This window comes from Gracilinanus agilis, chromosome 3, assembly GCF_016433145.1.
Source record: "Gracilinanus agilis isolate LMUSP501 chromosome 3, AgileGrace, whole genome shotgun sequence".
Lineage (NCBI taxonomy): Eukaryota > Metazoa > Chordata > Mammalia > Didelphimorphia > Didelphidae > Gracilinanus > Gracilinanus agilis.
The window spans coordinates 27665067-27680905 of record NC_058132.1 but is presented as its reverse complement, the minus strand read 5'-3'; the positions used below and the strand labels follow the sequence as shown (position 1 = coordinate 27680905).

General features: G+C 51.3%; 2 protein-coding genes across 3 annotated transcripts; both read left to right on the top strand.

Moving 5' to 3' along the window:
• The first annotated feature begins 20 nt into the window (after window positions 1–20).
• LGALS4 (galectin 4) lies at window positions 21–6099 on the top strand. 2 transcript variants are annotated; one of them, XM_044667409.1, is made up of 10 exons: window positions 21–184; window positions 388–476; window positions 906–1110; window positions 2801–2935; window positions 4135–4161; window positions 4281–4316; window positions 4541–4570; window positions 4988–5076; window positions 5584–5752; window positions 5855–6099. In XM_044667409.1, the coding sequence occupies exons 1-10, from the start codon at window positions 140–142 to the stop codon at window positions 5999–6001; spliced, it is 972 nt and encodes a 323-aa protein (XP_044523344.1). In that variant the 5' UTR covers window positions 21–139; the 3' UTR covers window positions 6002–6099. The 2 variants fall into 2 exon arrangements, with proteins under 2 accessions (XP_044523344.1, XP_044523346.1); XM_044667411.1 differs by lacking the exons at window positions 4135–4161; window positions 4281–4316.
• A 7295-nt stretch (window positions 6100–13394) lies between these two features.
• LGALS7 (galectin 7) lies at window positions 13395–14961 on the top strand. The gene is made up of 4 exons (XM_044667418.1): window positions 13395–13406; window positions 13620–13708; window positions 14367–14568; window positions 14848–14961. The coding sequence occupies exons 1-4, from the start codon at window positions 13395–13397 to the stop codon at window positions 14959–14961; spliced, it is 417 nt and encodes a 138-aa protein (XP_044523353.1).
• The last annotated feature ends 878 nt before the right edge of the window (window positions 14962–15839 follow it).

The window sequence follows — 15839 nt, the reverse complement described above, 5'->3', positions numbered from 1 at the left end:
GTCCCCCACTACCTGGCTGCCACCACACCCAGGACACCCTTCCCTGCCTCCTGGGCTATAAAGGGCGCCGCTGGCACACTCCCCTCCCTACTGCACCCTCAGCTCTTCCTCTGCTGCCAGCCAACCTTCTCTAGCCAACATGGCCTTCATGCCTGCTCCTGGCTATCAACCCTGCTATAACCCGGTGAGTGACCTGTCACGAGTTCCGGTGACCAACTCATGGACCTCCCCTCCTCCCCGAGTGACCTGTGCTGGCGTCGTGGCCGGGGGGAGAGGGGGGTGCTGAGGAGAGCAGGGACGTGACAGCCTGCGCCTCCCGTGCTGGGGGGGCCTGGGACACCCCGACTCTGGGCCTACCTGACCCCTCCGGCCCTTTCTGCCCCTCAGACTCTCCCGTACTGTAGAGAGATCCCCGGGGGGCTGCGCCTGGGCATGTCGGTCTACATCCAAGGAGTGGCCAATGACCACATGAAGAGGTGAGGGCTGGGGAGACGGGAACGAGGGTTGGAGCCGTGGGTCGGGGGTGTAAGGAGTCCGGGGAAAGAACGCTGGCTCTGGAGTCCAATCCCTGGCGCGTGACCCCAAAGGCACCCCCTTCTCTGCAGCCTGTCTCAATATCTACAAAATGGGAAGGAGAAGGAGGGAACGAGCACTTGTGAATGTGCCGGGTGTCGTCGTGCCCGGCGTCTCTCAGAGGGTCTCTAAGGTCACGTCTGGCTCTGAACTTCTGATCCGATGGCCCTGGGCCAGGGGAGGAAGGGACAGACCCGGGTTCCTCCGGCTAAGGCTGGGAGGCTGGAGGAAGTGCAGGAGCTCTTCCTGGAGGAGGGGGCCAGCGGGGAGCCGGAAGGCAGAGGGTTGGGGTGTCTGAGCCTCCTCTCGTCCCCCTCACCTCTCCCTGCCAGGTTCAGCGTGAACTTTTCGACGGGGCCTGAGTCTGGGAGCGACATCGTCTTCCACTTCAACCCAAGATTCGACGGGTGGGACAAGGTGGTTTTCAACTCGATGCAGAGCGGCCGCTGGGGGTCGGAGGAGAAGAAGAAGAGCATGCCCTTCCGGAAGGGGGAGCCCTTCGAGCTGGTCATCATGGTCATGAGCGAGCACTACAAGGTCTGGGAGAGCCCCGGCCCCTGGGGTGGGGAGAGGGCCGAAACTGCCCAGAGCCTCGGGTCGGAGGGCAGCGTCCACCTCCCGGTCCCATCCCTGAGACTCAGCCAGCGAGCGCTTATGAAGGACCTAAGCGGGGGTCACGGGGAGACGCAGACGGGGGGAGACGATGCTTCGACACGGTCCGGCCCTAGCAGACGCTGGAGCGGTTGGCCACTTCCTTCTCCGGTAGAGGAAGCCAAACAGAGGTTAAGGGACTCGTCCAGGGTCCCACAGCTAGTAAGCGTCGGAGGCTGAACTTGGGTCCAGGTCGGGGGAGCCTCCCTGGGGAAAGTTTCCGAAAAACAGACTTTGTCTGCATTGAAAGAAAGACTTCTTCATGGTTAAAGCAACATGCAGTGGTCTGCCGCCCCGTAAGGTAGTGAGTTTCCTGGTGTGGTAGCTCTTTATTGTTGTTACTTGAAACCCTGACTTTCTGTCTCTGCATCAATCCTATGGATTGGTTCCAAGGCAGAAGCATGGTAAGGGCTGGGCTTTATGGGGGTCAAGTGACTAGCCCAGGGTCACCCGGAGAGGAAGTCCCCACCTCACTGCCCCTACTGGGAGTCTTTAAAAGACTGGGTTGGATTATCTTGAAGGGAAATACCAACCAGATGACTTTGATATCCCTTTCTTGGCTGAGGTCCAGCGACTGTGACACACACAGATAATTCCTCCTGGTCCAGTTCTTTAAAGCCCAGCTTAATGCCCCCTCTTCCAGGTTGCCTTCCGAGATCTCTCCAGTTGATAATAAACTAAACTCTCCCTCCGGGCCAGAGCAGAATGCCTAATGATTGGTCGAACGAATAAATGAAAAATATTAAGCACTCAGCGTTGTCAGACACCCCTGGCTTTGGCATGAAAAGACCCGGGTTCAAATATAGCTCCCTGGCTTACGACGTGCCCATTCTCGTGTCTCAGTTTCTTGGGCTGCAAAATAAGGCGATCAGACTCAAAACCTCTTATCTGAGTGACTGACCTTCCCTATTGCTCTGCACACATTTTGGCTCCTCTTTTCTAGTTACCTGTGTTTGCATCTAGATATTTGCATAGTCCTACCAGATGTTCCGTTCTGTGAAGCTGGAAAAGTAGGGTTTGCCCAAATTTGGCATTTCCCCCTGCCTAGAGCAAGCAGGCACATGATAGCCTCCGTTCAGTCAGTCAATAAACATTAATTAAGCACCTACTGTGTGCCAGGCACTGTGCTAAGTTCTGGGGCTGCAAAGGAAAGTAAAAGATCATTCTCCGCCCTCAAGGAACTCCCCAACAAATAGGGGAGATGGCAGGCAAACCATTACGGACCCAAGATAGAGATAGGATAAGTCAGCAGAGGGGAGGCACTGGCATTACGAGGGAGCAGGGGGTAGCTGGGTGGTTCAGTGGATAGAGAATCAGGTCCTGGGTTCCGATCTGCCCTCAGACGCTTCCTAGCTGGGTGACCCTGGGCAAGTCACTTCACCCCCGCTGCCTAGCCTTTACCGCTCTTCTGCCTTGGAACCGATACAGGGTATTGATTCTAAGACAGAAGGGAAGGGTTTAAGGGGGGGAATGTGCCCTCAGGCGATACCAAGGGTTCTGTGAGGTCAGAGGAGGAGGAAGAGGAGACTGTCCCAGGAATGCTCTTAGGAGCCTGCTGCCCCTCCTTCCCCCTCAGGTGGTGGTCAACGGCAGCCCCTTCTATGAGTACGGACACCGGATGCCTCTCCAGATGGCCACCCATCTGCAAGTGGATGGAGACCTGCAGCTTCATTCCATCAATTTCCTCGGAGGTGGCCCGGCCCCCGGCCAGGTAGAGCATCCCTGCTGGAAGGGAGGAGGGAGGGATGAGCTGACGGAACCGAGAGACCCTGGTCCATCCCATCCTGGTGGGCTCGCTAAGTTCTGGGGCCATTTTGGGGAAGCCAGTCAGTGATCAACATACTTTTTTAAAAATCCTTCCTTTGCGTCTTAGAATCAATACTGTGTACTAGCTCCAAGGCAGAAGAGAGGTAAGGGCTAGGCAGTGGGGGTGAGGTGACTTGTCCAGGGTCACACAGCTAGGAAGTACCTGAGGCCAAATTCAAACCTAGGACCTCCCATCTCTGGGCCTGGCTCTCCATCCACTGAGCCACCCAGCTTCCTCCTACCTACACACTCTAATCTGGGATATCTTCCGGTGGGGGAGACCAGGATGGGAGAAGGAAACTCCTAAACGCTTCCCATCAGGGTTTCCTGCCTGGACCCTAAAGTAATTCAAGCTACCAGGAATCTTTGATCCCCGGCTCTTCTTTCCCCCCCTACCCTGTCTTACAGAGAATAGCTTGCCTGAGGTTGCATGGCCAAAGATGGAGCCAAAGAATAGAATTCATAGATAATTCATATAAAATAATTCATAATTCAAACCCAGGCTCTTCTGTTTATGAATCCAGTCTATTAAATGATGAAGTGGTTGCTGGGTGTTGTCCCTCCCTCCTCTGGGCAAGAAGATCATCAGCCTCTCAGGAAAAAGGGCTGAATTCAGAGGCAGGGCGGGCACCTGGGTTCCCATCCCACATCTGTCCCCTCTGGCGAGTCACTTGACCTGCCCCCAGTTTGTCTCCTCTGTAAAATGGGGAGATCGGATGAACCAATTTAGGAGCCCCCTTTCTGCTCTGAACACTGGCCCTCTGTCACCCCAGATTCTTTCCAATTTTGAGTCTCTGTTTCTGCAAACCCAAGGATGGGAAGGAGTCTGGGGGGCAGGTTGGACTTAGAAAGGCGATGGAGGCCCTCCCTGGTACCAGAGACAGTCACAGAGATGGGCGAGGCTTCCTGTCTCCTGTCCACGTGCCTGCTGGACATCCCAGAATTCCCATGAAGATCTGCAGGGGGCTTCGTTTCTCTTTGTGGAACTCTATACTCTTGACTCCTAGTTGTGTAAAGGATAAAGGGGGCCAGTCTCAGAGCTTTGGGGTCCCCTTTGCTCCACCCTAGCTGCATACTTTATGCCTTTCTATTCTGTTCCCACAGATGCCCATGACAATCCCAGCTTACCCAGTAAGTATCCATCAGGGAACCAGCCAATGAATCAAGGAGAGAAATACAAGATGGCGGGAGGGAAATGCCGGGCAAGAGGAGTCTCTTCTCTCACCTTTCTTCATTCCCTAATCCACTAGGGCCCAGGAGCCACTCACTCGAAGCCGCCACTACCGGTGAGTAGGAAGAGGCCGGACCTGGAGGTGCTCATCCCTGACTCATATTGTAGAGGAATCTATTAGTGGAGGGTATGAACCCTGGGGAAGACCGAGATTCGAATTCTGCTTCTGACCGGTGCAATCCCGAATAAATCTTTGTTCCTCTGGGCCCCAAACTGCTCTCAGTTCTCAGTCTCGTAATCCTGGGGGTCTCCTGATCCGTTTCTTTCCTCTCTTTGCAGTCCATGGACGGGCCACCAGTTTTCAATCCGGTATGGCACTTCTGTGGTAGGGGTTTGGGGTCTCGGGGGAAGACGGAGTGGGGGGTCCCGAGAGGTAGGATTAGGAAGGAGGGTTTTCGAGAACAGGAGATTGGAGGCTAGAATCTGGAGGGAGTGAGTGGGGGTAAGGAGTGCGAAGGGAAGACCTATTTCTGTGGGAATCTGGGTAACCTCTCTTTGTCACCCCTCCTGAGACAATGGAGGGAATGCTGAATTTGAGGTTCAAATCCCGTGCCCCACTACTTCCTCCCAGCATGACGTGGGGTGAGTCACCCTCTCTGGGCTTTGTTTCCTCCGTCCAAGTGTCACGGGAGAGGGGCATGTACAGTCTGATGTAAAATGAAGGCTTTGGGCTAAATGCCCACTAAGATCTGGGCCAGCTCTTAACTCTTTGTCTATGATCAACAGCCCGTGCCATTTTGGGGACGGATTCAGGGTGGCCTCACACCCCGAAAAACCATCGTGATCAAGGGGCAGGTGTCCCAGCGGGCCGACAGGTAGGGTCCCCAGATGTCTAGCTCCGGATCTCGTCCTTTTTTGAGGTTCCATTCATCCTCCTTGCCCAACACCCAGGGACTCCTCCCTAAAAGTCCTCCCGGGGCCCCTTTGCCCCCCTACTCCAGCTCCTCCATTTCCCAGCAGCCTTTGCCTCTGTGTAAGCCCCAATCCCGATTCCCACTCAGTGACTGGCTACTCCCATGTAAATAAAGGTAGATCCCAGCCCTGAAATGCTTCCTGGTGAATCATAAGTTCAACACTTCCCCAACTCTCACCCCGTTAAGGGACCAGGTAGCCCCGCTCCTGGCCATCTCCACCGTCCACCCCCAGCCGTCCAGACATCCAGCTTTCTACCTACAGTTCTATTATTTCTATTTCTATTGGAGATCCAGCAATTACCCTCTCCCTATACACATGCATTCCTACACTTTTGGGGTCCGAGGCTCTTGGGGCCAGGCATAGGGAGCCACCCTCAGTGACTCTCTCCCCCCCTTTCTCTCCTCCAGTTTCACCATCAACCTCAAGGTGGCCAGTTCAGGGGACCTGGCCCTGCACATTAACCCCCGGATGTCCGAAGGTGCCGTGGTCCGCAACACCATGTTGGGAGGAAAATGGGGGAAAGAGGAGCGCAATATGAACTTCAGAAACCCATTCATTCGGGGCCATTTCTTTGATGTGAGTCTGGGGGGGTCTGGGTAGGTGGGCTTCCTTCCTGCCTGTGCCTCTCATTTCTCCCCCCTTTGATTCTTACCCTGTCCCTTCCTGCCCCTCTCCCAGCTGTCCATCCGCTGTGGTCAGGATCGCTTTAAGGTCTTTGCCAACGGAGAGCACATCTTCGATTTCCAACACCAACTCACGGCCTTCCACCAAGTGGACACAGTGGAGATCCTGGGAGACTTGACCCTGTCCTACGTGCAGATCTGAGCCAGTGATGCTGCAAGGAGATGGGGGCAGCAAGCGCGGAAACCCCAATGCAGACCGACCCCCAAACAGGCTCCTAGAATGTGTTCAGGAGCGCATTGGAGTCTTATCTTCTCATTTGCTTGTTTGCGTGTTCATTTGTATTCGTTCAGCGGCTCCCTCACATCCATTTCATTTCACAAACTCGCACTAAGGGCCTGCTGTGTGCCGGGCACCTTTCTGGGTCTGAGGAATAATACCAAGACACAAATGAGGCAGTCCCTGACCTCGTCAAGTTGATGTTTTTCCTGAAGGAATCACTGAGGACACATAAGTAAATACAAGGTAATTTAGGGCCGAAGGAAGAACACTCACAGCTAAAGTGGTCACAGACGAGCACAGGGCCCAGCACATAGTAGGCAATTAATGTTTATTCATTTATTTAATTGCCTACTGTGTGCCAGGCACTTTACAAATATTATCTCCTGAAATCCATTCTGGGCTGTGCCCAGCAGAAATCTGGGACTGGAGGATGTGAGAGATAATAATTAGGAATTATTATTTAATTTTTAAAATATATATACAATTTTATAATTTAATTTAATTAAAATTTAATCAATTCCTGATTTAGGAATACTTGAAGTAGGAGAAACTATGGAGGAAGACATTTCGAATTGCTACCAACCCTTTTACTCTGCCTCTGAAAAAAAGATGTGAGAGCGCTTTAATGGATCGCAAATACAATGCGAGACAACAGCATGACACACAGCCAAAACAAAACCCAAACCCTCCCAACCTATTGAATGAATAGAAGAAATAGTGAGGTTATTCAGCCCTGCTGTAGCCTGCAATTCTGGTTACTACATTTTTGTGTGACCCTTGTGTACCCCATGAATACTGCAGTACCGGCACTTCTACTATTTCTAGCATCTTTTGGTTTAAGCAGTCCAAACTGATTCATGTTCTGTGTTCCTAAATGTATAGAAAAAGGCAGTGTGTCACTGTAGTAATTCTCCAGCAAGGGAGTGCAACATCTCTGTTGGTCACCAGGGGGTGCTCTTCTTGAGCTCCTAGCCTAGGAGCCACAACAATAGGCCAGGAAAGCATATTATCCTTGTAGAACCCACCCCCTATTCTACCCTTCAAGCCTCTGTGCATTTGCTGGCTGGGTTTAGGATTTAATTTGAGGGGATGAAATGTCATAGTAATAACTAGTATTTCTAAAGTGCTTTCAGGTTTGCAAAGCACTTTACAAATGTCTCATGGAAGCCTCTCAACAACTCTGGTAGTTGTTATTATTCTCTCTCCTTATATATTTTACAGATTTAACATTTAGTTTATGTCCCTCTACATTTTACAGATGAGGAAACTGAGGTAAACAAGGCCTAAGTGATTTGCCTACGGTCACACAATCAGCAAATATTTGAAGCCAGATTTGAGCTCAGGTCTAGAGGTCTATACGCTATACCGCTCCAATGCCCAGCTCTAAGCCCAAATCACCCAGGGCTTTCCACTATAATTATATTTGCCCTCCTCCCAAGTGCCAGCAGTCACACACACACACACACACAGATGCCCAATATACCAAGTATGTTTATTCACAGCAAAAATGGGTGAAAAAAATCAAACACTTCCAAATGGATTCATCCCTGAAGAATATCTTATTTCTATAGCTGTTAAGGAACGTTAGAGCCCATTTAATTCAGCCCCTTCATTTTATAGTTGAGTAAACTGAGGCCTGACAGCTCCCTAGACCTCCCCCTTCTCCTCTCAGTTCTTCCTAGGGGTGGCCAGGAAATTTCTCAACTATGAGGAATGTGAAAAGGCAATAGGGAGGGGCAGCTAGGTGGCTCAGTAGAGATGGGAGGTCCTGGGTTCAAATATGACCTCAGATGATTCCTAGCTGTGTGACTCTGGGCAAGTCACTTAACACCCTTTGCCTCAGTTTCCTTATCTGTCAAATGATGGCAGGCGAAGTGAAGGAAGGAGGCTCACCAGGACTTGGAATCCATGTGGACCCCTTCAGTACCACCATCTTTGTCGGGCGCTTGGAGTCTGTGGCCCTGGCAGCAAGTCTCGATCCCAAAGGGAGCTGTGGATACTCTGGACAGTGCCAGCAAGTCCAGCCCTAGAGGCAACCAATGAATAGCTCGATCTTCCCGCCCTCCCCTGGTAGTCAAAAAGGCTGAAAATCAAGAGTACCAGGAAGGCAAAGACAGTCATAATGAGAAGCTACATTTAGGGAGCGCTTTCAAGTCTTCCATACACTTTGCAAATATCTCATTTTATCCTCCTTCCAATTCAGAGAAATGGGAAAAACCAAACAAACCCAGAATCCTTACCTTCTGTTTTAGAATCAATACTGTGTATGCATCCATTCCAAGGCAGAAGAGAGGTAAGGGCTAGGCAATGGGGGTTAAGAGACTTGCCCAGGGTCACACAACTAGGAAGTGTCTGAGGTCAGAATTAAACCCAGGACCTCCCATCTCTGGACCTGGCTCTCCATCCACTGAGCCACCCAGCTATCCCCTCTCCCCATTTTCATGTAGTAAGTATAGGTGCTATTATTATTCCCATTTTATTAAAGAGGAAATAGAAGTTAAGGGACTTGTCCAGGGTTCTGTAGTAAATGTTGTAGGTGCTAATATTGTCCCCATTTTACCAAAGAGGAAAATGAGACAAACTGATGAAGTGACTCATCCAAGGTCATACAGTTAGTGTCTGAGACCAGCTACTGAGATACTCTCCAAGCAGCCAATCTTGAGTAGCAGAATGTAGATTTCATGCCTCTTCTTTCCATCTTGAGGCTTCCTCATGCTCAAGGCAGTCTGGCTGCTTCTCTGGGTCTCCTGGATTCTGTTTCAGGGTACACAAAGACAAAAATACAGCAGCCCCTGCTCTCAAGGAGTTTACCCTGTATGGGTGAAGGGTTGTTTACAGGGAAAGTGAAATGCATCCTGTAGGAGGCTCTTGAGCTGGACTTTAAGGAAACCTGGCATTCTCGAGGGTAGATGGGAGAGGAGAGGGTGGCAGAGGTATACCAAGCCTGGAAAGGTCAGCTGGAACCAGATCGCGGAGAACCCTGAAAACCAAATGAGTGTATTCTAGCTTAGAGGCAAAGGGAAGGAACTCGGGGGTTTTCACCTGGAGAAGAGGGGACTTGGGGGACATAATGGAGACATCTGAGGATGATGTCCTGAGCTCATCTAGGCCCGTGGTGCCAACCTCCCGTAGAAATAAAGCCCTGCACAGCTCTAGATCGACTCAGAAAGCCACAAATGGACATTATTTATGCTGTACTGTCACTTTTAAAATTCAGTTAAACATTTCCCAATTATGTTCTAATCTGGTTGGGGGGTGGGGCATTTGGGAGTTTTGTGGGCCACTTCCTGCCCACAGTGGAGAGTCTGACACCTCCACTGATAATCTAGTCCAACTCTCTGTGACATACAGCTGGAGAAACTGAGGTCCAGAGAAGGAGAGGGACTTGTTTATTTTAAATTTTTTTTAAAACCCTTACCTTCCATCTTGGAGCCAAGGCAGAACAGTGGTAAGGGTAGGCAATGGGAGTCAAGTGACTTGCCCAGGGTCACATGGCTGAGAAGTGTCTGAGGCCAGATTTGAACCCAGGACCTTTCCATCTCTAGACTTGGTTCTCAATCCACTGAGCTACTCAGCTGCCTCTGAGAGGGACTTGTTTAAAGTCAGACATATGATAGATAAGTGGCTGAGTCTGATTTAAATCTGGGAACAAATCCACAAGGTTCTTTCTCTGCCTCTGCCTCTTGCTCTCTGTCTCTCTTCCCCTTCTCTATCCATCTCCCCCACCATCCCTCCCTCCCTTTGTTTCTCCCTCTCTCTCCTTTTCTCCTTCTCTCTTTCTTCTTCTCTCTGTGTCTCTGTCACTCTGTTTTTCTCTCTGTCTCTCTTCCTTTTCTCCCTCCATTCCCCACTCCATCCCTCCCTCCCTTTATTTCTCTCTCTCCTTTTCTCCTCTCTGTTCCTTACTCTCCATGTGTCTGTGTCTCTGTCATTTGGTTTCTCTGTCTCTGCCTCTGTCTCTCTTCCTCTTCTCTCTCTATCTCCCCCTCCCTCCCTTTGTTTCTCTCTCTCCTTTTCTTCTCTCTCTTTTTTCCTCTCTGTCCTTTCCCCTCTCCCTGTGTCTCTGTCACTCTTTTTCTGCCTTTCTCTTCCCCTTCTCTGTCTCCCCCTCCCTCCCTCCCTTTGTTTCTCTTTCTCTCATTTTTTTCTTTTCTTTCTTTCTTCCTCTCTGTCCCTTCCTCTCTCTGTGTCTCTGTCACTGTTTCTCTGTCTCTGTCTCTCTCTCTCCCCAGTTCCTTTGGCTTTTCTTTTTTTTAATTTAATTTTTTTTTCATGAACAGAAATCTATTTTCTCTTCCTCCTCCTGCCCCCAGGATAAAAGAGAGAAAAACAAAATCCTTGTCACAAATAGGTATAGCTGAAGAAAATAAATCATCTTATTGATCAGATCCAAATCTCTATCTTCATCATGAATCTTCATATGAATCCATCCTCTCTCTGCCAGGAGGCAGGTAGCGTGTTTCATCATGAGTCCTCTGGAGTCTTGGTGGATCTTCAAATTGATTGGATTGCTTAAGTCTTTCAAAGTTACTTATCTTTAAAACATTGCTGTCAATGTATAAATTTTTCTCCTGGTTCTGCTCACTTCACTTTGTATCAGTTCACACAAGTCTTCCCAGGTTTCTCCAAACCCCTCCCATTCATCAGTTCTCATAGCCATAGTTCCACCCACACCATGAGGATTGAAGAGCTGGTCCCTCTACACATTGGCTTCTTCTTAGAATTTTTCTCTCCCTTCAGGAAATCTGTCATGGCACATCTTCCCTCTTGAGATTGGAAGCTAGAAGACCAATAGCTAGCTCTCCCCAACTCTGCCCTCACTCAGGCCCAGAACACTGAGTAATCAGTCTCTGCCAATGGGAAGAATCTTATGCAGGTGGCTCTTTGGGTCAAGGATTACATATATTTATGTCAAGATTATAGAAGAATCCTTGAAAATTACAGCAGTGGACATCATCTCATTGAATAACCATTTGGTCATTATTATCAAGTCCGATTACTCTTCTACCTTATACAGCATTGATTCTAAGATGGAAAGTAAGGGTTTTAAAAAGCAAATTTTGTACTGGATATCCAATATACAGAAGCAAATGGAGCACAGTAACCTAGTGTTTGATCAAACCAAAGATCCCAACTATTGGAGTGGGAACTCACTATCTGACAGAAATTATTGGGAAAACTGAAAAGTGATCTGGCAGAAACTAGGCATAGATCATCATCTCACACCACATACCAAGACACACTCCATGGTACATTTTTTTATAAATGAAGGGTGATGTCATAAATAAATTGGAGTAACCATGGAAAAATTTTCTTAATCAATCAATAAAAAATACAAAATAAACAAATAAATAAATTGGAACGACATGGAAGGAAATACCTATCAAATCTAAAAGTAGAGGAAAGTTCATGAAAGAAAAGATATAGAGGAACAGCTTGGTGACACAGTGGATAGAGAGCCAGGCCTGAAGTCAGGAAGACCAAGGTTCAAATCTCACCTTAGGAACTTTCTAGCTGAAGGACCCCAAGCAAATCACTGACTCCCTATTGCCCAGCCTTTGCCACTCTACTGCCTTGGAACCAATACACAATATTGATTCTAAGACAAAAGGTAAGGGTTAAAAAAAAAAGGGAATCAGGAAATTGGGAATAGCTGAAGAAATGATAGAACACTCTTGTGCCATAAGAAATAATGAAAGAGGTGACTTCAGAGAAACCTGGGAGGATTTGTATGAACTGATTCAAAGTGAAATGAGTGAAAGTGGGAGAACAATTTATACAGCAAAAAAAGCACTGCAAATAAGATGAGCAATTCTGAAGACTTAAGAAGTCTGCTCAATGCAATGACTCCTCAGCACCCATTCTGACAGAGAGGTGGTGGACACAGTGCAGAATGAGACAAACCTTTTTGGAAATGACTTGTGTGGGAATTTTTTTCTTTGCTTGACTATGCATCTTTGTTACAAGGGTTTTCCCCACCTTATTTTTCAATGGTTAGAAGGGGAAGGAGAGAAGAGAAATTACTGTTAGTAAAAAAATAAATTCAAGAATGATTTTAAAAAAAGAAAAAGTATGACTGATGTTTGGCCTGAGTGCATAGGCTATCTGTGAGTGCCCAGAGAAGCTGAGAGGCCCAAAGAAGGCCAGCGCCTAGAAAGGGCTGGGCAAGAGTCCCACGGAATGGGCAGGGATGGATAGGTCTCCGTCTGCACCATTTCAGGGAATATCCACAGTGATGAGCTCATAAATCTCTTGGTGTGTCGGAATATGCCCGGCTTCTAGTCAACTAAATTTAATCCAACCAGCTCTCAGATGGAAGAGGGATTTTGTGCAAAAGGAATTCTCTTCCTGCTTGGCTCCAGGGTGCAGGACTGGGAGCAGCAGAGGGAAGCTGGAGAGAAACCAGGTCTGTGGAGGTGTCGCTTGGAGAGTGGTGGGTTCCAGGCTTCCTCTTCCCTGGAGGTCTTCAAGCAGGAGCTGGTTGTCAGAGAGGAGATGCCTGCTTCAGTGCTTTCCAGATCTGAGTTCCTGCCTCCAGTGACTCTCCTTCTCCTCGGATGCCACTCTGATTCAGTCTGAGGATCTCTAAGCACTTAAGACACTAGGTGGAGCTGGGGTTAATTCTAGAATGGAGGTCAAGACTCCATATGAACCTCAAACCACCCTCAGTGAATACACCCCCTTTTCTATTGGTGTCCTGATTTCCAGACACTAGAAGGTCCCTGGTGGAAGGGCCCAAGAGGGAAGAGACTGGGATGGGCAGGGAGGGACAGCGTTTGGGGAGCTACTTGTCTCTGTGTCTCCTCTCCCAGCCTAGCACCCTGGGGCTCTGCGTCATCTGGTAGGCATATGTGTGGATGGATGGGAGCTTGTGTGAGTGGTCTCAGCCTCCCTAATCGTTCCCTGCCTGCTGCTTTCTGGGGAATCTCCAAGCACCTTCTAGCTCTCTCCTTTGAGGTCTAGGAGGTTGGTGAGGTTCCCGTCCGCCTCCTTCCTAAATGAGATGAATATTTGTTGGGAGGAGGCTCTGGTACCCAGGATACTGGGGACTGGTCGCACCCCACCCCTCCCGGTCTGGAGAGTTAGCTGTGCTTGGAGATCTCCCAGGCAGGGTGGGGTTGGGGAGCTGTTATCTGGGGGATCACTCCCTGCCCTGTCTATTCCCCCCTCCTTCTCTGGGAGATGAGTCAGCGAGCCCCCCGGGGCAGGCGGAGGTGGGTGAGTCAGGGCCCTCCCCATCCCCCCATGGTTTATAAGACTTGTCCCAGCTGGCATCCGCCTCCCACCACCATCTAGCACTCGTGCAGGCTAGACCATGGCAAGCTACGTGAGTCCTGGGGAAAGATGGAAGGCAGGGGGGGGACGGTGGCTACTCTCTATGTGCCTCTTCTCCGAGGCTGCTCTGCCTCTGGCGTCCAGGGCTCTTTCCTCCATGCCCCTCGGGGACGCTTTCTGCCTCTCCGCTCCGGTGGGTCTCTCCCAGTCTCTGTCCTGAAGCCTCACGGTCTCGGGCTCACCCCTCCCTGCCTGTGTCCTGCAGAACGTCCCTCACCGAGCAGTGCTCCAGGATGGGCTCCGGCCTGGGTCTGTGATCCGAGTTAGGGGGACGGTGCCAGCCAACGCAAGTCGGTGAGTCTGGGCTCGGAGGCGGGCAGAGAGGGGGTCTTGGGGCCCCTGGGCCAGCTCATCTCAGCTGGCCGGGTCTCGGAGCTGGCCCGGTCCCGGGGTTCCGAGCGCCTCTTTTCTAGGCCGGTATCTGGGCCACGTACCTTGGCCTAATTCTCGAGGGCAGTCCAGGGTCCTTTGGAGATCTGGTATCCCAGGGGGACTTGGGTAGGAGTTTGGGGAGCCAGATTCCCACCACTGCCTCTGAACTCCTCAAGCCTCCGCCTCTCCGAAGCCTTGGGAGATCTGCTTCAAGGTCTAGGCCCGGCAGCCCTCTGAACCCTGGGCTCCCCCATCCCTAACCCACGGCCCACCTTGACTCCTGGGAGCCTGGACGCCTGATAGCGTTCCGTCATTGTGTCAGGCAGTCTGCTTAGCCCATCCTTGAACCCCTGCTCCTTTGCAGAGCTGAGGTTCTTGGGGGCTCGTTTAGAGATCTTGGTCCTGATCTAGCCTCCCATCCCTGGGCCCTGAGGCTTCCCCCCTCCCAGCAGTCCTGAGACCCCTGGCCTCCCAGGCTCCATCCTGGCCCCACACCCCCTGCCACGGGCATCCCTGAGCCCCCGGGGCCCACCACCCAGCCCACTGCTGGCACTGACTCATCTTCCTCGTGTGGCCTCAGCTTCCACGTGAACCTTCTGTGCTCCGAAGGCTCCGGGGCCGACACGGCCCTCCACTGCAATCCCCGGATGGACTCGGGAGAGATGGTGTTCAACACCTACGAGAAGGGAGCGTGGGGGCCGGAGGAGCGCAGCCCCAAGCTCCCCTTCCAGCGGGGCCAGCCGTTCGACCTGCTCCTCATCGCGGCCGAAGACTCCTTCAAGGTGCCCGCCGGAGGGGCGCGGGGCTGGCTGAGGGGCACCCTCTGGAGCCTCCGGGACCCTCTCCTCTGCTGGTGCCAAAGCCGGGCAGGGCAGAGGGCAGGGTGCCCAGGCGAGGCAAGGGATGGAAAGATTTTGGATGGGGCAGGAGGGGCCCAGGCAGGCTCCGATGGCGGGTACGGAGGTCACCTTCTCTGCCTGGTCCAGGCTGGGGCTCGGGACACCAGGTGCCAAGGAGGGTCCAGCTGAGACGCTTTTCTCCCTCTGTCTCTGCCCTCTCAGGCCGTGGAGGGAGACCACATGTTCCATCGATTCTCACACCGGATGCCTCTGAACCTGGTGCGGGTCCTGGAGGTCGGGGGCGACGTGCAGCTGCAGAACGTGGCCATCCTCTGAACGGGGAGCCGCTGGGCAAGGGCAGGCCAGAGGCCGGGGTTTTTACTTGTGATGGGGCTGGGGGAGGGAGGGGGGCCTCAGGACCTAATAAAGTCTTTGCCCTCTCCCACCGCTGCTCGTGTCTCTCGTGTCTTTCCACCAAGGGATGGGGGTGTCGATGTCCCCTTTTCCCAGGCCTCCCTCTCTTTGCCCAGAGCAGCCTGGGATGAGCCCCCCACCCAACTCCAGCCACAGACACTCCCTTTCCACCCCCTGGGAGAGAGACGCTAATAAAAATGGGGGGAAAGGGAGGAGCTAGGGAGGAGCGAGGGACTCCAGAAAAATGAGAGATGGCATGTCTATGGCGCCCTGAGGTTTCCAAAGCCCGAGCACATTTCATCCTCCAAGGAGGTAGGCTCTATCATTAGCCACATTTTACAGATGAGGAAACTGAGGCTCAGACATACAACCAGCAGGTGCAGGGAGAGAGATTTGAACCAAGATCTCAGTCCTGAGCCGTTGCTCTTCCCCTTCAAGTCCTTCCCTCCCTTCCCTCCTCCTGGAGGGACTGGGGAGTCATAGACAGACCATTAGAGCCAGGGGGGACCTCAAAAGCTGTCTAGTCCAATACCTTCATTTTACAGATAAGGAAACCGAGGTCCCAGCCTGTCTAATAATTGGAGTTTTCTTGGCAAAGATCCTGGAGGGGTTAGCCATTTCCTTCTCCAGCTCATTTGATGAGATGAGGAAACCGAGGCAAACAGTTAGGTAAAGTGACTTGGTCAGGGTCACAGAGCCAGGTTTGCCACTTCCTTCTCCAGCTCATTTGATAGATGAGAAAACTGAGGCAAACAGTTAGGTAAAATGACTTGCCCAGGGCCACACCGTAAGTGTCTGAG

Coding starts and splice junctions, on each gene's coding strand:
- LGALS7 (XM_044667418.1), top strand. Junction 13,709..14,366: donor GTGCCAGCCAACGCAAGTCG/GTGAGTCTGGGC, acceptor GTGTGGCCTCAG/CTTCCACGTGAACCTTCTGT. Junction 14,569..14,847: donor CGGCCGAAGACTCCTTCAAG/GTGCCCGCCGGA, acceptor CTGCCCTCTCAG/GCCGTGGAGGGAGACCACAT.
- LGALS4 (XM_044667409.1), top strand. CDS start 140: ATGGCCTTCATGCCTGCTCCTGGCTATCAACCCTGCTATAACCCG. Junction 2,936..4,134: donor GTGGCCCGGCCCCCGGCCAG/GTAGAGCATCCC, acceptor CTGTTCCCACAG/ATGCCCATGACAATCCCAGC. Junction 4,162..4,280: donor TGACAATCCCAGCTTACCCA/GTAAGTATCCAT, acceptor CTAATCCACTAG/GGCCCAGGAGCCACTCACTC.